At 41.2% G+C, this 23,602-nt stretch overlaps 1 protein-coding gene across 2 annotated transcripts in view; it reads left to right on the top strand.

Moving 5' to 3' along the window:
• The window catches only part of LOC109993525 (A disintegrin and metalloproteinase with thrombospondin motifs 2), a 111,841-nt gene extending 88,652 nt beyond the window's left edge, over nucleotides 1–23,189 (top strand). Inside the window, exons 5-23 of one of the 2 annotated variants that reach the window (XM_065958512.1) lie at nucleotides 3,541–3,624; nucleotides 5,356–5,512; nucleotides 6,788–6,893; nucleotides 7,101–7,244; nucleotides 7,780–7,912; nucleotides 8,612–8,641; nucleotides 9,712–9,825; nucleotides 9,924–10,069; nucleotides 10,308–10,483; nucleotides 12,565–12,698; nucleotides 12,791–12,914; nucleotides 13,428–13,508; nucleotides 13,602–13,765; nucleotides 13,894–14,050; nucleotides 14,169–14,304; nucleotides 14,446–14,653; nucleotides 15,847–15,976; nucleotides 16,181–16,267; nucleotides 19,520–23,189. In XM_065958512.1, coding sequence (XP_065814584.1) covers nucleotides 3,541–3,624; nucleotides 5,356–5,512; nucleotides 6,788–6,893; nucleotides 7,101–7,244; nucleotides 7,780–7,912; nucleotides 8,612–8,641; nucleotides 9,712–9,825; nucleotides 9,924–10,069; nucleotides 10,308–10,483; nucleotides 12,565–12,698; nucleotides 12,791–12,914; nucleotides 13,428–13,508; nucleotides 13,602–13,765; nucleotides 13,894–14,050; nucleotides 14,169–14,304; nucleotides 14,446–14,653; nucleotides 15,847–15,976; nucleotides 16,181–16,267; nucleotides 19,520–21,669 — 4,461 coding nt within the window. In that variant the 3' untranslated portion in view covers nucleotides 21,670–23,189. The remainder of the gene's footprint in view (nucleotides 1–3,540; nucleotides 3,625–5,355; nucleotides 5,513–6,787; nucleotides 6,894–7,100; nucleotides 7,245–7,779; nucleotides 7,913–8,611; nucleotides 8,642–9,711; nucleotides 9,826–9,923; nucleotides 10,070–10,307; nucleotides 10,484–12,564; nucleotides 12,699–12,790; nucleotides 12,915–13,427; nucleotides 13,509–13,601; nucleotides 13,766–13,893; nucleotides 14,051–14,168; nucleotides 14,305–14,445; nucleotides 14,654–15,846; nucleotides 15,977–16,180; nucleotides 16,268–19,519) is intronic. The other variant, XM_065958513.1, reaches the window with a different exon arrangement.
• The last annotated feature ends 413 nt before the right edge of the window (nucleotides 23,190–23,602 follow it).

Below are 23,602 nucleotides of genomic sequence, written 5' to 3'. Positions count from 1 at the left end.
CTATTGGAAGTATTTTCTTTGTAAACATGAGTAAACAAGATTTTTTTCCTTCAATATGCCATACATTATCATAATAGATTGTCATTATTCATATCTAGTGTAACATTTTAATTAAACCTGTAATTTATGCAGTTAAACAATCCCTGATGAGGCCTTTAATGTCGCTCTTTGCTCCTTTTTGCTAATATCCTCCTACCTTCTCCATTCATTTCCTCTCCCTTCTCGCAGAGTTAAGTGACAGACACTGGCTGCATTATTTATCTGATCGTAATGATTTTGTGCCTTGCTGACCTATAGTCCTGCATTAACTACTGCGCACACACACACACACACACACACACACACACACACACCACATAGTTGGACAGATCTGGGCTACCTTGTGTACCGGCAGCCTATAAGTAATGACACCTTGCGTCGCCCTTCAGTACATCAGAGAGCCACCAGCAGAATGAATTACATATATACCATGTAGTTGTTCACATTGAACTTTGCGTGTATATGTATTGTGACAGTGTGCACAGGTGAACAGGTTTAATTAAATATGGGGGTGTGTTTGGGATTCTATAAAGCTGTAAAGTAAAGTTACATCACACGGCAAAAAAACACAAAAAACACATAGCTAAATTTTGGATTGACAGGTCACAGTCTGCCTCCCTGCATGTGTGTTTGTGTGTATTTGTGTGTCTCATTAGAATGGAACTTGTATTGTCGAGGTCACCTGGAAGTCAACCGCCCCTAATTGGCCAAACAGTTGTCAAGGAAACGGGCTGGATCAGGCCAAGTGTGGACTGACCCACCCAAGTATCTATGTCATCTCAGATGCACAAACAATTCCCCCACCCCCGCCCCCCAGCAGGCCAGCACACACACACACACACTCATACAGATTTATTGTGTGTCAATTTCTTGTACTTTCACTTTGCCAAGATAATGAGGGAGAAAGACACATTTTAAAAAATGAGAGAAAGAGACAGAAACACCAGCAGGTAGCCAGCCAGTTGAACAGATTGACAGACGGCTGGATGGACGTGTCAGACAGACAGACAGACAGTCAGGTGAATTCAAAACTGTAAACACACAAACAGCATTTCAGACAGTGTTAAACTGAGAAGAGAACAGAACTTTCTGTTTGTTTAGTGTTTTTGGTGGAACAACACTTTTTTTATATATGTAAATGAAGCAGCTGAAAACTTGAAAATTAAAGTAACTTACAGAACTCCTTCCTGCTGGTCCTCCATACTTCTCATTAGAAACTGAAGGCCATCATCCGGTACTAAAAGAAAACGTTCTTAAGATTGAAGGATTTGCAACTCAGATTGTTTATATTGCAATCATTGACAGTTACTCTTAAAACGTAATTGTACATTGAGTATTCCAAATTCAGACAACCTTACATTATAGAGGAAAATGTGTCAGTACCATTTTTACACCGCTAGATAAATCTGACACCTTTAATTCCTTTTTACTTTTCAGATTTTCATATAATGTATTGCTGAAGATCACCACTGAGAGAAACTACAGCAGTTAAATGTTACTTTCATAAGACAACAATGTTCTGTACAATGAGCATTTTCCTTTTCATACTTTAAGTGCATTTCACAGTTGAAACATTGGTATTTTTCTTTTTTATTATTTTAAGTTAGATTTTGATTAATTCTTTTTCTGACTAAATAAGCATTTGAGTTTGATAAATGATGATAAAGGCTCCACTCTGAATATTTGTCAGTAATAGTCAAACATGAATTACACAGTTATATTGTGTATAGGATCTTTCCTCCACAAGCAACAGCAGACTTTTTCTTTTGAGGGAGGGAAATGATGCAGACAATTACATAAGTTTCATTATGAGAGGTGTCTTTGACATGGAGGTACAACACTCAAACTGCTGGAGGACTGAGTTGCACTTTGTCATAATGCTTTGTGCGTATAGCTTTTTTACTCTTATGTAATGCTCTGTTTCATTCCCAGATGAAGATCAGAAAGTGTCAGAACTTCCACACACCAATTTACAGCTTCTGTCATCTTTAGTATTCCAGTTTTGGAAAAATGGAAACATGGCAGCTTCCAGTGTGACCACTAATGTCATTCCAGTGATATTTGACCACTGTGGCAACTTAGCTTAGCATGGTGGCAACAATTAAGATGGTGAAGAATACATTTGAATTATTTAAAAACAGTTGTTCCTTGTAACACAGGGTCCGATGATGCAAATAAAACATGACTTTAAATGTTGTAAGCTGTTAAGTCTTAAATTACAGCTACGTTTATATGCTGATGTAATGAAATCGATTTATTCCAGGCTCTTGGTGGTCAACAAATTAGGGCTCTGTAGGGTCCCTACAATTTATTTTTCTTAATAGGATGCTGGAATTTCTGACTTTACACCACGTATGGAACAGAGCATTGTATTTCTCCAAACTGCTCTCCCTCTCTTCTTTTAAAAAAAAAAAAAAACCCTCCTCTGCAGCTGTATGCTACATTTGTTTTCTAAGAATCATCCTTTCCTCTCCCTTTTAAGCTCCTTCTCGTGTTTCACTTTGCCTCTGTGCTCCTGCTCCCCTCTCTGCTCAGCTGCTTTACCTTTGCCTCGCCGGCTCTATCCATAGCATTTCTCAGCCCTCGCTCTCTCTCTCTCTCTTTCTCTCTCTCTCTATCTATCTATCTCTCTCTCTCATAACTTTTCTCTGGGTGTGTCTATTTTTTATTCTTCAACTCTGGACCTGAGTGTGTGTGTCTAGATGTGTACGGTGTGTGTGTGTGTCCTTTTTCTCCACAGTGTGTCCATCAGCCATCTCATTATTGCTGTCTGTTTTTACATCCCTTTGCCTCATTAGGCACCGCACACAGCCACTGAGGACAGCAGGCCGAAACTCCTGCGCCAATTTACCCCTCTCTTTCTCTCTTACTCTCTTTGCGTGGGTGTGTGTGTGTGTGTGTGTGTGTGTGTGTGTGTGTGTGTGTTTGTGTGCGTGTGCGTGTGCAAGAGTGTTTGTGTGTTCTTAGCCAGTAAAATGCTCTCTGCATCTCCCTTGTCAAACATTACCTTGTTTCCTTACATTAGGCTCCTTTCTTCCTTTGCATCTTTCTCCCTTCATCTTCCCTCATCTGTGCTTATGGGAAACTGAGTTTCTTGCCCTTCCTTCACCTTCATTTTGTTTTCTCTTTTTTGGTTCCTTCTATTCTTGTCACTCATATCACTGTGTTGCTGATAGAAATTTGAGTAAAACCATGTTTGCATGAAACAGTGGTTCCAAACCTTTTTTCCTTGAACCAAAAGAAAAATTAACATCAATTTTGATTGTTTTAATTCCAACTACAGACCTAATTCTAAACGATAATTATTTCCTGGATTTCACAACCTTGCGACTTGAAATACTTTTTTATTTTTGTCTTATATAACTAATCTAAAAAGCATTATTAAAATACTAACCGGCATGTATTTGCATCTTACCTTTAGTTATGAGACTAGAATCTGTAGTACTGTATAGCTCTTATTGAGATTTGCATCCCCTCTTGTGTTTCTCTGTTTGCCTCCAGGTGAATGAGATATACCATGACCATTCTTTGGGGGCCAAAATCAATGTGGTGCTAGTGCGGATTATCATGCTCGGCTACGGCAAGGTAAGTCCTTACAAGACATGAATCCTGCTGAAAAGTGGACTGAAGCAATCTCTTTAAGTACCTACAGTAAGCACAGCCAAATCCTGCACATGCACACACTTTCAAACAAACACACAGACACAGGCACGCACACGCGCCTGTGCACTCATCAGCACGCACTGATGCCCGGAGCCTGTTATTCCAGTGGACTGAGCAAAAGAGGAACTAAAAGCATGTAGCATCCCAGGGGAGTGTTTTCAAGTCGCACGCCTTCACAGTTCAGCACCAAAGCACACAGAAACTCAGCCCGTTATGCAATCAGCCTCCCTCCCAGCAGGCTGCAGCAGAGAATCATGGGAAGTCCAGGCAAAGATAAACAATCAATGATAGCCCTCCCTCATTCATAAACACAGAGACCGGACGATAGGGGTTGCATCTTTTTCTTCATCTCAACTGTAACTCTATCTGCCTGTCTGTGCTGAAGAGGAGAAGAGAGGACAGGAAGGAGAGAGATAGAGCGAGGGGTGGCAGGAGCTGCAGAGGGCCGGGATTACCCCACAGGATGATACAAGTGATTTTATTGCTGGATAGCTGCTCTGTGATACACTTATGATGCTGTAGCCTTATCTCTTCCTCTGCTCTTTACATGTCTACAGTCCCACTGGAGCCCTGGAAACACACACTCACACATACACACACACACACACTCCCACATTGGTCATTCTGGACCAGCCCCTTTGCAGCTTCAGCCAAAGCTCTGGCTGTCCATCATCCCCAATTACCGTGGCAACAGAGCTGCACCCAGACAGCCTGCAGATTGGCTATGTGACCCTGAAAGCAGGCGCACCCACACACCCACACTTTTCACAAACTCCGACACAACATGAAAACACACGACACGCTAGTACAAATCCATCTTTAAAGATGATTAAATCACACTGAAACACACACACACACACACACACACACACACACACACACACACACACACACACACTCACCTGATCACCATGATAAAGCACACACACGTACAGTGCACTCTGTCTGAGGGGTGTTTGTGCAGAAGCAGGCCATATGTCTTCACTGTACACACTCACACTACACACCTCTCACTGTTTGATAAAGCGGTGCATCGTGCAAGTGAGAAAAATGTAGAAAAGAGACGAAGGAGGCGAGAAAAAAGACAAATACATAAAGGGACGAAGCGGGGGGTAAGAAATCCTCAAAAGGAAGAGAAGAGTGATAAAAGGATTTTTGGCCATTTTGTGTAAATGTCATTAATTCATTTGTTTATAAGTAAATATGAGGTAATTGGACATGTTTTTGACAAATAGTGCATGGCTTATTATAAGGGAACTCTCTGTTCAGTTTCATGTTCATTATTGAAGCCGTCAAGATTACAGGATCCTAAGCCTTATTGTGTGAGAACTGTGATCCCTTAGAGTGTTTGAGTGTGCGTGTATGAGTGTGCTGTGTTGTACACCTCAGCGAATTGCCAGATCGGCTGACAACATATAACATTGTGGCACTGCCCCCTACAGGGCAGAATCAGATGTTGTCTTACAGGTATAGAAACCAGAAGCAGGTTTGGCTCCTTGTTTTTGTATATTCTTTATATTCTCTGCTTTCATTCTCTGTGTGTGTGTGTGTGTGTGTGTGTGTGTGTGTGTGTGTGTGTGTGTGTGTGTGTGTGTGTGTGTGTGTGTGTGTGTGTGTGTGTGTGTGTGTGTGTGTGTGTGTGTCTTGTCCCAGTCCATGAGTCTGATTGAACTAGGGAACCCCTCTCAGAGTTTGGAGAATGTGTGTCGCTGGGCCTTCCTGCAGCAGAAGCAGGACACGGGGGATGCTGAGTATCACGACCACGCCATCTTCCTCACACGGCAAGAATTTGGACCCACCGGCATGCAGGGTAACGAAAGACAAACACAATCTCTCAGCCCGTCCACCCTGATGCATACATCCAAACAGCACGCTAACCCTCACAAGGACATAAAACTTCTAAGCACAAGCACAAAACTCTCCTCATCCTCCCAGCCTCATGCAGCTGCATAGTGCACTGTGGCTTGTGTGGTTGGTGGTTTCTCTGTGCAGCAGAGTGCAGGCTAACAGGCAGGCCCAGGGGAGCGGCCTCTAAAGGCAGGGGCCTAGCTATGCAAAAGCCCTTCAGCTGCCCTTGGGCTCAGCCCTCAGCAGCAGAAAATCAATAAGCTGAGCAGGGCCAGCCACAGTCCCACAATTAAAGGCAGTATAGGACAGACAAGCACACAGGGAGTTGGAGATTGGCATATGTCGAGGAGGAGGGCGAGCGTTTAGGGTTAGGATTAGACACACAGACATGAACACTGTCGTGTTTGTGTGTGTAAGTAGTTTATGTTTTTGTGTTTACATTATAGCTCAAAAAGAGAAACACTGCTCTTGCTCAGTCTCACCATTTATTGACACGTAAATGGTTATTTTACAATGAATGGACGCTGAGCAAGAGCAGTGTGTGGGATTTTCTCTTGTTAAGATATCATTATATCTCCTACACACCTGTTTCAAGAAGTAGCTGGATGTTCAAAGCCCTCCAATGTTAGATGACATGACAAACAATGTTAAAGCAATGTTCACATTTTGCAAATCTTTGGAAAAATAAGTCTTAGATTTAGAGCAAATTCTAGAAAGGAGTTAAATGGCTATTAGCTGGGAAATTAGCCTTAAAAATAGTAAAATATCTGAGTGAAATTAACTATCAGACGGAGCCATAAAACCTAGTTCATGAAAGATTATTTTGCTGCTTGAAAAAATGTCAAGACTATGTAGGCATGATTGTTTTTTTTGTCCTGAGTGCCATCGATAACAGATAGACCCGTCACTTCTTTACAAGACTTAACCTTGTTGTACATACTTAAATGGCTGCCATGGTACTTAAAGCACCATATGAAAAGTACCATCATTTTCATGTGATATGATCACAAAAGATTATTAGTTTTATAATAATAATCGGCAATAATAATATAGTGATATCTGAGCTTAACCGTGCCCAGATCAGATCAGACCTTTTACATAGGTTACATAGTTTTCACATGCATAGCGTATGTACAAAAAAACTTGAATAACGTACTTTAGGTTTTGAGTTGTTTTAACAACATGCATACAAGAAGAATTTCTCTCCTGACAGCAGTCTCTCTACCTGGTTTCCTAGGTTACGCCCCAGTGACGGGCATGTGCCATCCTGTCAGGAGCTGCACTTTAAATCATGAGGATGGTTTCTCCTCTGCCTTTGTGGTTGCACACGAGACCGGACATGTGTAAGGGCTTTTTTTTCATATTAATATCTTAATGTCTGCTGTCATGGTTCAAGCAAAAGATGACAAAGCATTAACTTCAAACATTGTTTGGACCTAAACAGTTAATTTACTTTGGTCACCTCAGCTAATATCTGAAGAAAGAACTTCTTCCTTGTCCACTTTTTGAACACCCTTTCTCTCCCTTTTTTTTTCTCTCTCTCCATGCAGTTTGGGGATGGAGCACGATGGCCAGGGGAATCGCTGTGGAGACGAGGTGCACATGGGCAGCATCATGGCGCCGCTTGTGCAAGCTGCCTTCCACCGCTTTCACTGGTCCAGATGTAGCATGCAAGAGCTGGGACGCTACCTGACGTGAGAAACAGACACGCAACACTTTTAATTGAGAGTAGATTTGTGTCTAATATGATATTTTTGTAGGATTAGTTGCTGTCCTTAAAGTTTGTATAATGCAAAGTACAAAATGGTTGGTGTTTGTTAACGATGTGAAGAGAAACCATGTTTTAATGTCAGGGTGCCTGTCAAACATTCAATAAATACAGCTTATGCAGGCAGAGTAATGTTAGACTCTACTACAGATGAAATACTTCTGTCAACAAGGCTCTAAATTATTGGTTTTAAATTGTGATTATTTGCTGATTTTGTTCAAATTTATAGAAGATTCAATACATTTCTGATGGATTGACAAAAAAAGGCATTTTGAAGACATCCCCTCGGTTTGAATAAACTGTTTTTAGACACTTTAAGGATGTAATCGTACATCTAATGAACATAATCATCGAGTCGAAAACAGAAATGTATGTTTACTCCAGCACTCATTTTGATTACAAATGAGTTTAAAGATTCAAAAGGAAAAAAAAAAATCATGTTTTACTGACCCCTCTTGCAGCTCCTATGACTGTCTCCGTGATGACCCCTTTGACCACAACTGGCCGTCACTGCCTCAGCTCCCTGGTTTGCATTATTCCATGAACGAACAGTGTCGCTTTGACTTCGGTGTGGGCTACACCATGTGCACCGCGGTAAGACATCCCCTTAGTTTCCCTCTAGTCTCTTTACTTACAAAGCTAGATTTAACTAACTCTTACTGTACTAACCGGCCAACAAGTTTCAGTTGTCACCTTATTTCATGAGATGATGCATTTTTTGGAGAGTTGTAGTTAAATCATACAATTCAGACTATTCAGTGAATGTACTACATTTTACTGCTGAAGATGCATTTGTTTGGGACCTCTTGAGCTCTGGAGGATTTACCCTGACATCTATTTCTGATCTACACTGTATTAATCAAGTCACACACACATATATTCACATTCTTCTGATGTCCTCTGCTTTCCTCTCCCGGCCTCTGGTGGGATTGGCATCTTGCTTAAAAGCAGGTAATTGGTTTTTGTAGCTTTTTCTTTTTTTCTGTTGTTAATTCCATTTTGATAAACAAGAATTATTTTAACACAACACTTACCTATTACCTAAGTGCCTTCACTTTAATGTGCCTCAAGCAGAATCCCTGTTAACACCAAACACAGATGATCTTCACCTAGCTCTAGCATCTTGACAGACATTTTCCCCCTCTAACCCCTCACCTGTCACCTACTCTGACTGTGAAGCCACTGTGGCACACTGTTGGGAGATTGTTGCTTGATTGACAAAGGGCTTGTTAGGGGGCTTTGCACACATTGCTAGATTACCCTCTATTCTCTTGTCAAACCCATTCCCCTCAGCTACAAAAGGCGGGCCAGTCAGGAACGCAGGTAAGGTAACCCCTCGTCCCCGAAGACATGTGGCCCGTCATTTGTTTTCTCAGATTTTCTTTTTTCTATTTGTCCTCTGAGGTTGTAATTGTTTGTAATGTTGCTCCTTACTTTTCTTTTTTACTGTTTCTCTGTTCTACCCATCGTCATATTTTGGACCCTAGCCTGCAGGATTCTAAAATGCTCATATTCAGACAACGTGGCTGTAAAATCCCTAAAAACAATGTGAGTCTACTGGTTCAACGGCGTTGGTGCAACTCACCCGCTGAACTGCACCATACCACAGCGCTTTTCCTGTGAATCTGTGTTAAATCACAGCAGCTCTCGCAGGAAAAGCCTCATTATATTGGCAAAACTCATGACTATAAAGGAGTGGAAAAGGTTGGGGAGATATCTTTCCCATTCAAGGAGAGATGTCTGAGCCAGAACAGAGGCTGTTTTTCCATGTTTCACTTCAGCTTTTAGGATCCTCCAGTCTGATGTCATTGGTGATTACCTACCACAGTCTAGCCATTGATTGCTACTCACCCTCTGGCCTAAAAAGGTTCCCCTGGGGTCATGGTGGGTGGGGAAGTCTGTGGAAAGGAGGGAGGAGGGCACGCCCCCTCAGACACTGGACTGCAGGTCAGTTTGGTGGGATTCTCATCAATGGTTCATATCAGAGAATTTGGTCCGTTTACTGTGTCTAGGGGCCTTTTTAGAGGTCAATGAGACCTCACCTTTTGGCCTTTTTAACCTTTTGCCCTCTGCCCTCTGACCCCCCCGTGCCCTAATTAAACCGCGGGCTGCCTCATTCGGAGCGTCTCGTCTCTCTCTCTCATCCTTTGGTTTAGTTTGCATGAATGGCTGTGTGTTTCTCAGTGGAGCGCAGTGTACAGTGACACAGTGCAGGGTCAGTGTTGTTATTGTTGGTTATAAAGTGGTTGTGTTTCTCAGCCCATCTCTGTTCGTATTTCCAGCTGTCTCATGATGGTTGACTTGTGTCATTGAAGGTCACCCTTTTACCCAGAGTGTGTTCTGTAACATAGGGCTTCAAATAGTAAGAAGGAGTCTCTCTCTCTGCCCTGCAGTATCGCACATTTGACCCATGTAAGCAGTTGTGGTGTAGCCACCCAGACAATCCCTTCTTCTGCAAGACCAAGAAAGGACCGCCCATCGACGGCACCATGTGTGGGAATGGGAAGGTATTTATACGCTCTTTTTCCTTGACAAACATTTTGTCGTATTCAAGACCTACTGTACCTGAGCAGCAACTGTGTTTTGTCTTCCTGGTCCATTGCAGCATTGCTTTAAAGGTCACTGCATCTGGTTGACCCCTGATATTATCAAGCAAGATGGAAATTGGGGCTCGTGGAGTGAGTTTGGACAATGCTCCCACAGCTGTGGTGGAGGAGTCCAGTTCCGCACACGCGACTGTGACAATCCAAGGTAAAAAGTGAAAAAAAAAACATGTTTAAAAGTGTATGTGTGTAAAATGTGGATTTGCAGGGTCTTTAGTCTGTTTCTTGTTATGCCAAATTCAGGTGAAGGTTTTTCTTGATTTGGCAATTGTACTGAACAGTTTTCCTTTGATATTTGTTTAAATGAATCTAGCTCATTCAAGTGTTTAATGTGTTATCATAGAGCATAACAAACTGATGAGTCCTCTTCCCTGCAATTCTCTCAGACCAGCCAACGGAGGCCGCACCTGCATGGGAGCAAATTATCAGTTCCAGATGTGCAACATCAACGAATGTGAAGACATCTACAGCGACACGAGAGAGGAGCAATGCCACACGATGGACTCTCGCTTTGAACTCCATAGCAACAAGCACCACTGGTTGCCTTACGAACACTCAGACCGTGAGTTCACAACCGCAGATAGGGGGGGGGGAGTTGGATCGGTTCTGGGGATAGATGGCTTGAGAATGACAAATCCCAAGTGATGATGTACTCTGGAAGTTGTAAATATGAATGAAAGCCAAATGGAGGAAGCATAATTGTTGACAGCAGTCTGGTTTTAGAGGCTTTTATAAATAGGCTGTGTTCTGCTATGGTCATCAACATCTGGCTGTCCTGCTGGGAGGTGCAGCTTCAAGCAACGCCCTCCCATAAAAACACACCATCCCTTAGAAAATCCCTTTAAAAACAATCTTTTTGATCTTGGCTTCTACTCTTTTCCCACCCAATCGCCGATGTCATTCCAACCTCACTTCCCCCTCTTTCCTCCTTCATCTTTTTCAGTGTCCAAACACCGGTTGGCGCAAGGACAAACTCTCAGATTTACAATATGGGATCCCATTTTGGAGTTGTCATGTTAATTATCAAAAGTCCCGCCATCATTAAATCGTTTTAAAATGTGTTTAGTTGTCATTTAGTGGAGGTGTCACTGCTTTCCTGACCTGATAGGTATTAAATGATCATCCACCCAAAGGGCAGCCCATGAGAAAGTGCTGAGCTGTCCTTATCTAATCGCAGGTCACGCTACACACACTCCCCTATAAGGGGCCTTGCTAAATTGTTTTTTTCCGTTCCTATCATTTCTAAATGCCATATTATTCAGCAAGGCTTCCTCACTCTCAAATTAATTTTCCAAGAGTGTGCGATTGTGTATGAGCACAGATGTGTGTGTTTGTGTGTGTTTGTGTGTATTTGTGTGCGTGTGTTTGTGCGCGTGAGAGGGCGGTAAAAAGTGAACGGGGAGGTGAAATTGAATTCCATTCATCGTGTGTCATCTACAGATAGTGTGAGAAGGGAAAACGTGTTTCTGCTAAGAGTGTGGAATTTGAGTATTTGTTTAAAGACGTTTGACAGAGTGCTACTTTTTTTGTCTCTATTTCCATCATTTCTCAGGTCAACAGATGTACTCTAAAAAACATTTCATAAAACATAGAGCTGTAGGCTACTGACTGTGTGGCATTTCAAGCGAGTAAAGACAGTTTTCCAACCCTTTGTTTAAGGGTGAGATTGGAAATTCCCAAACGTTCTCCTATTTTTACACAGATTTGAAGCAAATGTAGAAATTTTGCAGCAGTGTCTGTCCCTTCAGTTAACCCTTTCGACCTTCTTAAAAACCTTAAATCATATCTAGATGGTCCTGAAATCGAGCTTCTTAATTTCTTATATATCACTGCATTCTATTCATAGTTAAGGGTTGAAAAGTGGCATGTTGGTTTGAGGCTATGTGAAAAGTTCAAATGATGCCACTTTGACCAACACTACATCACCCTTAAAGTCCAATAAACACAAAGATTACCACTAAATATAACAAAATACTTAAAGCACCAACTCAAAAAACTTTTTAGGAACATTTTGTATTGTTGTTTAAAGCATAAATTATGTTCACTTTTGTAGTGGTTTGGTTATGAAATGAACTATATAAATAAAAGTTATACATACATACATACATACATACATACATACATATATATATATATATATATATATATATATAGACAGTATCTACTCTTTGACTTAGGAGACTGTAGTACATAAATACAGGCACAGGCCCCTCTCTTATTTCCAGACTGCTCATAAATGCATTGGTTGTTTCATGCATTCTCAGCTAAACTTGGAAAAAAACGACTTTCTCCACCTATTATATCATCTACAGTAACATATCTGCCACCTGCTTATTAGTGTCACGGCACAAATAGACACAAGGTCTCTGGATAGTGTGCTACTGTAATGAACGTGATGTAGTGGGAGTGTTCATTCTCACTGGGATGAAGTGCCAGGTTTTGTCTCTGGAGGATGTATAGTATGAGTCACGCAGACAGACACAATGAGACCGAGACTCACGCTAACTCATGGAAAGCCCATTCTGAAAAATTAAAATGATTACATGCTGGTTGTGAAGATGAACCCATTAAAAAAAAAAAGTTGCAAAAAAGGGGGACAGTGTTTCAGTAATTGGGACATTTTTGTGTGTTATTGTTTCACAGCTAATAAACGCTGCCACCTGCATTGCCAGTCCAAGGAGACGCGGGATGTGGCCTTTATGCAGAGGATGGTCCTGGACGGCACTCGCTGCTCATATAAGGACCCCCATAGTGTGTGTGTGCGGGGGGAGTGTGAGGTGAGTGACGCTATGCGTTTTATGTGTGTGTGTAATAGAAAGACATCGGCACATGTGGAATTGTGTCAAACTTTCCATGTTGTCATGAACAGAAAGTGGGCTGTGACCGAGTGGTGGGCTCCTCTAAGCAGGAGGACAAGTGTGGAGTGTGTGGGGGAGACAACTCCAGCTGCAAAACCTTCAAAGACACCATCACACGAACTGCCAAGAAACAAGGTAAACACACACACAAGCACACACAATAAGCTTTGTGTAAATCTAAGACAGACTTTGGTTCAGTTAATTTATAAGGCAGTTAAGTAGGGGTTAAATAGCTGGCAAGTGTACATATTCCCTTTGATTACTCATGTTTAGATAAATATCGCCCTCTAGAGGGGGATTTGTATCAATGTTAAACCCCAGTGAGATCTGAGTTGACACGTGTGAGTCGAACGTTGCCAGGTATTTAATCAGACTTCACTCTCTGCACTCATATTTCATAGTATATTATCTAACCTTTGACGTGAGGACAGACCTACATCACAGCATCAGAATTCCCAGAATCAGATGTTTGCGCTGGCTGGGAAAAAGAGAGAGAGACTTTGAGGGTTTTAACAAGTGAGCAGAATTACTTGGATGGAATGAGTTGGAGCGCTTTGCTGGATTAGCTGAGGCTCTTAGACAGGAGACTGTAAAAATGAGCTTTAGATGATGTTTCGAGTCACGAACCAGATGTGTGTTTCCTTTCAGGTTACCTCAAAGTTCTTGAAATCCCCAGAGGAGCCAGACATTTGCTGATCCAAGAACTGAAAGCAACCTCACATACTCTAGGTATTTGACATTGTTTGTCTTTTAATCTATATCCATTTGAGTTATTGTATTTGTCTTAAGTACAACAGCAATAACATGTGTGTTCCCTTACAGCTGTGAAAAACGTTGCATCGGGACTGTTTTTCTTAAATGGGGAAAATGAATACCCAGAATCCCACTCGATCATAGAGAAAGGCGTGGAGTGGGAATACGAAAATGACAATGACAAGGAGACTCTTCAGACTAGTGGTCCGCTCAGACATGGAATTCTAATCATGGTACACATTGAATTATAAGAATATTATTTAGAATTTAGCTTTACAGAAGCATTCTTTTTATTATCTGTCTTATGTTCGTTATCTCGAGTGTTTTTACTAAGTTGTCACTCTTATCTCTGTGTTTTCAGATGAAATTATACGGAGATGAGGATGTCAATTTGTCCTATAAGTACATGATGAACATGGACAGTGACTCGGCCATTCAAAACAACATGTTGGTCGAGGACAGCGCCTATGAGTGGGCTCCAAAGAAATGGTCCTACTGCTCCAAGCCCTGTGGTGGAGGTACAGTGCTACCTGTAGTGGGATTTTTGGCTTTTTGCGTTCTGCATGTCTGTCTCCATGTTTCTTTGCTTAGACTGACATAAAGGTAATCTTAAATTTCCATCCTTAATTGCTGCAGGGAAGCAGTACCTGCGATATGGCTGCAGAAGAAAAGTTGACAGTAAGATGGTCCACAAGAGTTTCTGCAACAAATCCAACATGAAACCTCGTGGAGACACCAGAGATTGCAACCAGAAGCCCTGCCCTCCACCTATGTATGCATTGTATTTAAACACTGAAGAGAGCCTTACAAAACTGTAATGCAGACAACCTCTTCTTCCATTGTTTACTTCACTATCACCTTTCAAATAGACTCAGTAACTCTGTTTTTCTATGTGTCCTCTGGACTTCTCCAGTTGGGTGACAGGGGAGTGGCAGAACTGCAGCAAGCCATGTGGAAAGACAGGTATGCAAATCCGCTCAGTAAGCTGTGTCCAGCCTTCAGATGACAACACCACACGCTCAATCCACAATAAACACTGCAATGACGACCGGCCCGAGTCTCGTAGACCCTGCAACCGTCACCCCTGTCCCACCCAGTGGAGAGTTGGACCGTGGTCACAGGTATGCAAGCTAAATGTGGGGGAAAAAAAGTATTAACACTGAACACAAAAATGCTAGGCAAATTTTTGATTTTTGGAGAAATACCTGAACTAATAACAGTTTTTAAAACCCAACCCAGCAGCTGGTATTTTTGTGAAATGATCAGTTTCAAATATCTCAAGACTTCCTCAGAACTGAGTTTTGGTGGGTTTGAAAATCCCCTGTGAAACAGATCACGACTGTTTGTCTCCATACAGTGAACAAGATAAAACGATAATAAATGCAGTATGAATTTTATAGGCAGAGGTTAGAGGGACGTTAAAATATCAGATAAAACATTCACACAGCCTGGAATTAGAAGTCAGCTAAGTTTCTGAAAACATTCAAATTTAGTTCATGTTCGTGCTCAAGAGAGAACCCAGATGTGAAGTGGTGGGGTATTGTTTCACTCTGAAGGGGTTCCTCTGCTATAACAGTCCACTCACTATATTGAGTCAGAGATAGGTCCATGGCAAATGTTCACTGGGTTGCCTTCATAAACTCAGTGAAACTAGCTGTTATTACTCACAATATAGTGAACTTTAGGTGGTGAAGTGAGACAAGGTACGAATATCTGCATAAATCAGCACAGCACCTGACAGTTTTTCTCTGCCTCACCACCATCACAGTCTGTTGACATTTTCTTTTCCATTCAGCAGTCTTTAAATAGCACCATATCCCATACCAAGCTTAGTTCTATCATAACTCTATGTGCCATATACAGCTCTGTGGATTTTTCTGTTATAGCATGTTATTTGTGTTTCTTAATCTCTTTATTCCCTCATTATCTTCTCATTTATTCTTTTGCCACAGCAAAGACAGGGATCTCCAATTAACCTGACTTCTTTTTGAGCATTGATTTGATAACCGTTAGACCTACAATTTGTTCCTCTTAACAGCCGTCTGCTATTGAGGGATAACAGACTTTATGATGCGTAATTGGCCAATCAAAATCAAGTATTTAATACAGGCGTGTAATAAGTATTATTTATGTTTATGCACGCGTTCTTTTCAACACCACACCAACATAATCAGTGACAGATACAATAATAGAGTCCTCTATTTTTCAGAGACTGCACTTTTTTCTTCAGTAACATCCAAGTCATTAACCTAGCTTGCTTAAACGACAAGAAGTCATCATAATATACTGATCTGTTCATGTTCTGTATCTCCAGTGCTCAGTGACATGTGGAAATGGGACCCAGCAGAGGCAGGCTCTCTGCCACACCAGGGACAACACCATCGGCCTATGTCTGGACAGTAAGCCTGACACCATCAGAGTCTGCCGCATGGATCCATGTCCCAGTGAGTGCTAAAGAAACTCCCATGATTTTTAGGAATATAAACATAGATCTCTGCAAGCAGGCATGTTCCTTATTTAAAGAGCTAGAGATCCCGATATCAGTGTGGGAAAGGAAATATATATATATATATATATATATATATATATTTGTATATTAACCATTTCTTCTCATCACTTCATCTCTCTGTCTCTTCTTTCCTCTGCAGAGGGCTCATCCGACCTAAACAAAAACGGCAACATCCTGATCCAGTGGCTCTCCCGCCCCAACCCAAACTTCCCGAAGATCTCCTCACGTAAAACCTCCCTCTATAGTTCCCAGCCTGGTCTCCACAGCGGCAGCCACAGCTGCATGTCTGTCCTCTGCTGGGCCTTGCCCATTTCTGTCCTCCTGTCTCTACAGGGCCGGCCCCGGCTGGCCCCCTGACCCGCCCTTCCCCGACGCCCTGTGCCTGTGCCCACGCCTGTGAGCGGGTGGCAAAGCTTTCGCTTCTCTTTTGGTGGGGGGGGGATTGTTGCCTCTCTCTCTCTCTGTCTGAGGTGGCTCTGACTGGGGGGAGGTCTCTGGCTCCTGTGTGTGCTAGTTGGTTCTCTCTTGCTCTGTCTCTCTCTCTCTATCTCTCTCTCTCCTTTGTGGAGCATTGTGTTGTAACCGCTGGCCAGTCGAAAACTCAAAAGATCAACAAAAAATTTGATGTGAACAGGATTTCGAAGTGGCAAGGTGAACAGCTTTTCATCTCCTGAGATGTGCCGACGAGCCGTTCATGTGTGAGGCACCTCCTCTGCATTTGGCGGCCATGTTTTGCGCGAGCTAGCTGTCATGGGTTACCACTTCTGAGATGCAGCGGCGCTTTTTCCTTTTTGTAGCGCACTGTCGTTGTGGGGAGAAACAGGTGTGAAAATAAACAGAAAAGTATATAAATATATAGAAAAAAAACTTTTGAAAAATATGAAAGCTTTATTGTGAATGTGATCTTGTCACAATGAGGACATCTTTGCTAAAGTGCTCATCTGACATCCTGGTTCCATTGGGGGATGAGAATGGTGTCTCATTTCCACTCTCAGATTAACAGGAACTCAGCACAGGGACCAGAAGTGACATCAGTAGACTTCTGAATTGTTAGTGAAGGGAACAGTGAGGTGAGGAATCATGAAGTAAGGCTAATTTAAAAAACAAAAAACACACAGGGTAGTCTGACCACTTGAGGTTGCTTCCCATTTCACCTCATCATCAGCCATCTTCTCTTTGACTGTTATACTAAAGTTCAATAAAAGCAGCTTATTTGTGCTTGCAGACTTTAAACAAATACATCTATAAATATATTTGTATTTATATATACCTATAAATCTAAATCTATATGAGTAACAATAATATTAATAATGTTTTACCATGAATAAGCTGTAGCTTATTTGCCTAAAACCTTTGGACTGCTATTGATCGCTTAGATCCTTGACTGTTACGTGTATTTTTTTATTGATTTTACATGAATACAGATGAATATTTAATAAAGGGAAAGTGTTTCGGGGGGAAGGGGTTAGACCTTATTATGCAGGACTTGGTCAGTTAGTTGCCTCTCCATTCTCTCAGATGGATCAGTGGTTTACTGTTGCTTCTCCTTTTCTCTAAGGATTGGATCACATTTTGTCATGCACATTTGCATCCATCACTTGTATGTGTGTGTAAATATATATGTGTGTTAATTTATCTGAGTGTGTGCATGTGTGCGAGTCTATGTGTGTCTTGTTTGCTTAAATGAGTGAGAAAATCAATGTGTGATTGAATGAACTATACTAGTCTTGTCAGTGTAAGTGTGTGTGTGTGTGTGTGTGCGTGTGTGTGTGTGTGTGTGTGTGTGTGCGCGTGTGCGTGCGCGTGTGTGTGTGCGTGTGTGTGTGCGTGTGTGTGTGTGTGTATATGTTTGAGTGTGTGTGAGTGTGCATGTGTGTGTGCATGTCTATGTGCATAATGAGCTTCATCATTCGGGCTTTTACACATTGCAACAGATACAGAAATACCTCATAAACTTTGATTTGAGAACGTCTGATGATCTCATTTTCTTTTGATGAACATTAACCACGTGAACAATGCCTTATCTTGGATTGAATGTAACGGCATTTATCTGTGAAAGAGATGGCTTTACTCATTCAAAGTTTAACTCGGAATAGAGGCAGCTTCAAACCAACTTAACTCACACCCGCCAACCATCAAACCTACCAAGGTGATGTTGGACCAATGTCCAACTATTGGGAAGGGTTTACAAAGGGCCTAGGGTATGACACATATGGCATCTATAAAAAAAAACACTTCAGACTTGTCATTGTATTGTGATCACATATTTCTGTTGTGACTATGTAGCGAGCTATCCAAGGTTTCCTTCTGCTGGAGTTGGACTGTTTGAGACCAAGCCAGACCTAGCAGTGCGACTGTATATAACATTGGTGTTGACTGTATTTAATAATGTTCATGACTGTTATCTTCTTCTATAATATTCTATACTATGGGTAACTGTTTTGTGGCTTCACTGGCCTGCTGCGTGGGGCTGGCTAACGTTTCGCTAACGTTGAAGAAACATTCAGATGGACTACGTGCACTGCGTCTATATGCACTTTGATTTATCAGGGAAATTTTATTAATGTTTTGTAAATGTTTCATATGACACTTAATGTGCCATTCCAGTTTTTACATCATCATTGAAATTATGTATTTTATTTAAACAGACCATATGATTTATGTACTTCATGTTTTTTTCAATCGATAAACAGATTGACTGATTGATTTCCAAGTAATGAAGTGTTTTACCAAAGTGACTGTGAACTTGTAACTTTCGATACAGTTGAATTATTTTTCTTAAGAAAAGAATATATCTATATATTGAGCAGGGGGGGCGTACATCTCATTGTTTCAGTTACTGTCATTCTCAACAGCAAAGTTGTATCAATAAAAATGTTTCAAAAAGTGTCATATTTTTCTCAACAGAAATTTTCACTTGCTAGATTCTTTGTATGCAATAATCCACAACTTTGCTAATACAAAATGGTCTGGTTTATAGTTAAAGCACACATAGATTCAATTTAAAGTGGTGCAGGAATAAAACTGAACATCGGAAAAAATAATGCACACCTGAAGCAAAAGCAACATGAAATCAAACTAGCTGGCACAAAACATAGTTGAAAAGTTGCAACATTTATGTTTTTAACAAAAGACTGGCGGCCCCTCTTTTTCCATTTCAGTTGCTCTGGACTAATCTCATGACTGCTCTTGATGTATGGGTTTTTCTTCTCTTCCTTCCTGCATCCTCTGCTAATGGTCTGGCTTTACCACTTATGGTGTGGAACCAACACACACACACTCAACAATATGCTTGTTCTTTATGTAAAAAAAAAAAAAGAACAGGCACACAAATACTAATGCCAATTTAGTGTATGCTCATTGTTGTACATTTTTTTGCAAACAGTTACATATCCAGACAATCACACAAACACAAATATCCCTTCATAGTTCACCTCCGGCTTCACTTTGTCTCAGCTCTCTGTTCTCTCCTTCACAGGCCAGCGTTGTCATGGAGACCGCTCAATGTTCTGTCGTATGGAGGTGCTAAAGCGCTACTGCTCTCTACCGGACTACCAGCGCATGTGCTGCAAGTCCTGCAGCAATATCACCATTACAGAGCCACTACCCGATCCTACCTCCAGATCCACACCTATCACCTCCATTGGGCCCAGTGTTACAGCTCCTCCAACCACTGGCACCATCAGCTCTGGCTTCACCACCATCCAACCAACTGAAGTTCTCATCAACACCTCCCTAACCTCTACCATTAACCACTGGGATACCACTCATCCATCTACCACTGCTGGTCCTCATTCCACCCTTTCCCCACTTGGTGCTACACAAATGATCACTTCTCATCTTCCACCTGCCACCAGTGTGTCTGTCTTTTCCACCACCTTTCCAGTGGCAACCACATCAGTTATTACAGCCATTCCTAATGTTACAGCTCATCCCTTGCCCTTGCCCTTGCCCTCCCCAGACACAGATGAGAGCACAATTCAAAAGTTACAGAGCTCTACAAATAGTCCAACTACATCTGGTATGATCACTAGCACACAGCTTCCAACAACGACCACTCCAACTATGACAAGTCCAACAGAAAGTAATACAAAAACAGACGCCCCCCTTAAATCAAAGCCCAAAAAGAATAATTTGTCAGAGAAATCACCAAAAAGGGTGATTCTACCAAAGATCAATCCAAAAAAGAATACTGCCCCAAGAAATACTACAAGAAAAGATTTCCCACCAAAAATCAATCCCAAAAAGAAAACAAACACCAGTCCTAAAAAATCTACAACAGAAAAAACTCCATCAAAAAAGGTTACTCCAGTAAAAACCAACCCCAAAAAGACTACTACAGCAAACAACACCCCAAAAAAGACTACTACAGCAAACAACAGCCCAAAAAAGACTACTACAGCAAATACCACCCCAAAAAATACTACTACAGCAAACACCACCCCAAAAAAGATTCCCCCTGTAAAGAAGCCTCCTAAAAAGACTACCCCAGTTAAAACCAGTCCCAAAAAGACCATTACGGTAAAGATTCCTCCCAAAAAGACTACTCCAGCAGGCTCCAAACCCAAAAACACCCCCTCTGTAAAGACCACTGTCAAAAAGACTCCTCAACTGAAGACTTCTTCTGTGATAAAACCCAAACCCCCACCCAAAAAGAAGGCTCCACCAATGGCCAATCCAAAAAAGAAAATTAAGCATACTATAAAAATTACCAAGACTGATCCTCCAAAGAAGAACCCTGAGACAAAGATTAATAATAAGTTTAAGGTGATAAAGAGTTACCCAAAAAAGAAGACCTTTACAACGTCTTCATATTATAACATAACTCCCACTCCATATCCAATTCAACTGAGAGATATTATTTCTTCCACTGTTCCTACCAGCACAAGCATACAGGAAACAGCTACGGATATGACTTTTCCAGAATCCAGAATCAATGTCACATTCCTCAGTAACAACACAGCTACTACAGCTGAACCTCCACTTTGGTATCATGATGCTTTAGAAACAACACCCAGCACTTATGATGATGTCTTAACATCGACTGCAACAGTTCATTCAGACGAAGTCAATATTCCTAGTGGAACCATGTCGTACAATGATGTGACAAGCAGTGGTGATGTCACAATGACCAGTGGGGCCTTGCTTAGCGGGGACGACATCACTGTGTCCTACAGCAGTGGTGGTATTATCAGTGACACCATGGTGCTAGACGATGGACTCGCCATCGTGATCCCAACCATCACTAGTGAGGATATGACAGACCTTTCTTCCTCACCCTGGTTAGACTTGTCCGAGTACATCCCTGTTGGCAGCCCTGTTCCAACAACGACCGCAGACCCTCCAACAGCCCCACCTCCCATCACCATCTTGACAACAACAGAAAAACCGACCATCACAACCATCACAGCCTCTACGCTAAAAACTGAGGAGAAGGGTGAGAACAATTCCATTGATGTCGTATACCACAAGATCATCGGCGTAGACAATGACATATCCCAGAATAATCTGATCCCAAAGCGCAGGGTTAACCTTAGGGAGAGAACCAGAAACAAACGCATTCAGGAGCTCCTGGAGGAAAAGCGGAACTTTCTCCTCAGGATGAAGAGAGGCCATACAGCAATATAGACTAAGCCTTCTCGTTTCTCTTATAGAGATGAACATTTTCTTACAGACTTTTTTAAGCCTTGTCTAATCCTCCAGGAAGTTTTCTGTCCGGCCTCTGCACACAAAACCTGTCTGACATATCAATATCTAGAGTTAGAAGTGTGTCAGTGAGAGAATATCATGGCCAGTTGTTTTCACAGTTACTTTGAATTAAGAAAAGCCCTTAAGAGTTTCCACTGTTGCAGATTTGAAGCAAATTGCCTCACCTGTATAATAAAAATAATGACTAACAGAAGGAATAGTGTGCATCCAGTTTGACCAGCACTTTTGAAAGCTTAACCACACAGTTTTGTTTGAGGATTCAATGATGAATAAGATAAGGTGTAATGTAGTTTGTTAAATGCTGTTATCCCTAATGGCACTTATGGAGCAACAAAATCTATCACGAAGACTCCTAATCTCCATCTCCGTATTGTATGACAGCCCAGGACTGCAGCTCATTTCTCCATTAGTAGATGTTAATACTTCTCAGCCCTTCATAAAGCTGCTGTAGGACAAAATTAATATGTATCCTTGTGAATGGACTACACTTTGAATACCATTTTAAGCACTGCTAAGTGGAGCATTTGTAGGTCTGTAAGCAACATGGTAATGCTATACAATCGGAAAGTCAGAGTTTCCTTCTGTGTAATTGATTGTGAAAGTTTACACTGCTTTGTATGTGTTGCCTTTTCCAAAGCAAATTCAAGATTCAAGATTTTTATTTGTCACATGCTCATACAGATGTGCAGTGAAATGTAAAGACTGTTCCGCAAGGCCATGCAATAAACACTCAAATTACTAATACTAAAAAATGTCTCACGAGATGTGTAGGGTCTTTCATCTCTCAGGAAGTTCAGGTACAGAAGGGGAAAATTGTGAGGTACATTGCAAAACACTTTGTGTTTCCTAAATTTAAATGATATATTTTGATATCTCATAGGACAGGTAGAACAACTAAACAACTACCAAGGGAGAGTTTTTTTCTTATTCAGTGGCCAGTCAAATATGGTGCTTTTTTTGTCGGTGTTGCTTTATGCCATTGGTTCCCTACCTGAGGTTTTGTGTTCTTCGAGGTTGTAAATTTGCACATATTAACTTGAATCTTGATAACACAGTTACTGGATAGTTTATAGCAATCTTTTGGTATGAACAAGTATAACTTTTATTTCCTGTGGGTCCTGGGGCGTATCAGCTTTTCTTAGATACAACTAGAGGGGGAAAGGCTGGGAACCACTGCTTTTTAGTGTTGTCCCTCATGCATTCAGTTATGGATAAAATGCAAAAAAAATATTTTATAAAGTAACAAGCCTGTTTGTATTACTTGTATCCAACAATAAGCTTTGACGGCCAGTTTTATTTTACTTCTTAAAGTTTTATTATTGGTACATCTCTTACTTGCAGCAGCTGCAAAAGTACCTATGGATCTTTCTGTACGATATCTGTACATATGAAAAAGAACGTAATGTCTGATATTTATTAAAGTTTAAGTGCCTGTGGTATTTTGCAAACTGCGAGTTTTGTGTTTTTATTTTTTGTTACATGAAATTTTCAATTCTGCCCACATGTATCTTCTGCTGCAACTGTTAGCCTCAGACAATTTGTGTAAACCTGTACATGAGCCACTGTGGGTCATAACCTCTGTGAGCATCACTGCTTCACTTTTAGAAAAACAAAGTGATGTAAGACTTTTTTTTAACTGTTTGAATCAGATCCTGATTAAATTACCATAAGTATTAAATTACCATAAGTAGGCTAACAAGGTTTTCCCAAATTCTATGTTAGCTCCAAAGTTTACAGTGAAGCAATATTTGGCACATAGGGGGAGACAGAGGGTTTATATTTATGTTCACTATGACTGCTTGTTCTCCAATAATCATCTAAGCACCCTTTTTTATGAGATTAGTCTTTAGAG

Source organism: Labrus bergylta, chromosome 9 (assembly GCF_963930695.1).
Source record: "Labrus bergylta chromosome 9, fLabBer1.1, whole genome shotgun sequence".
NCBI lineage: Eukaryota > Metazoa > Chordata > Actinopteri > Labriformes > Labridae > Labrus > Labrus bergylta.
The sequence above is the reverse complement of the archived record's forward strand: the minus strand, read 5'-3'. Positions and strand labels throughout refer to the sequence as shown.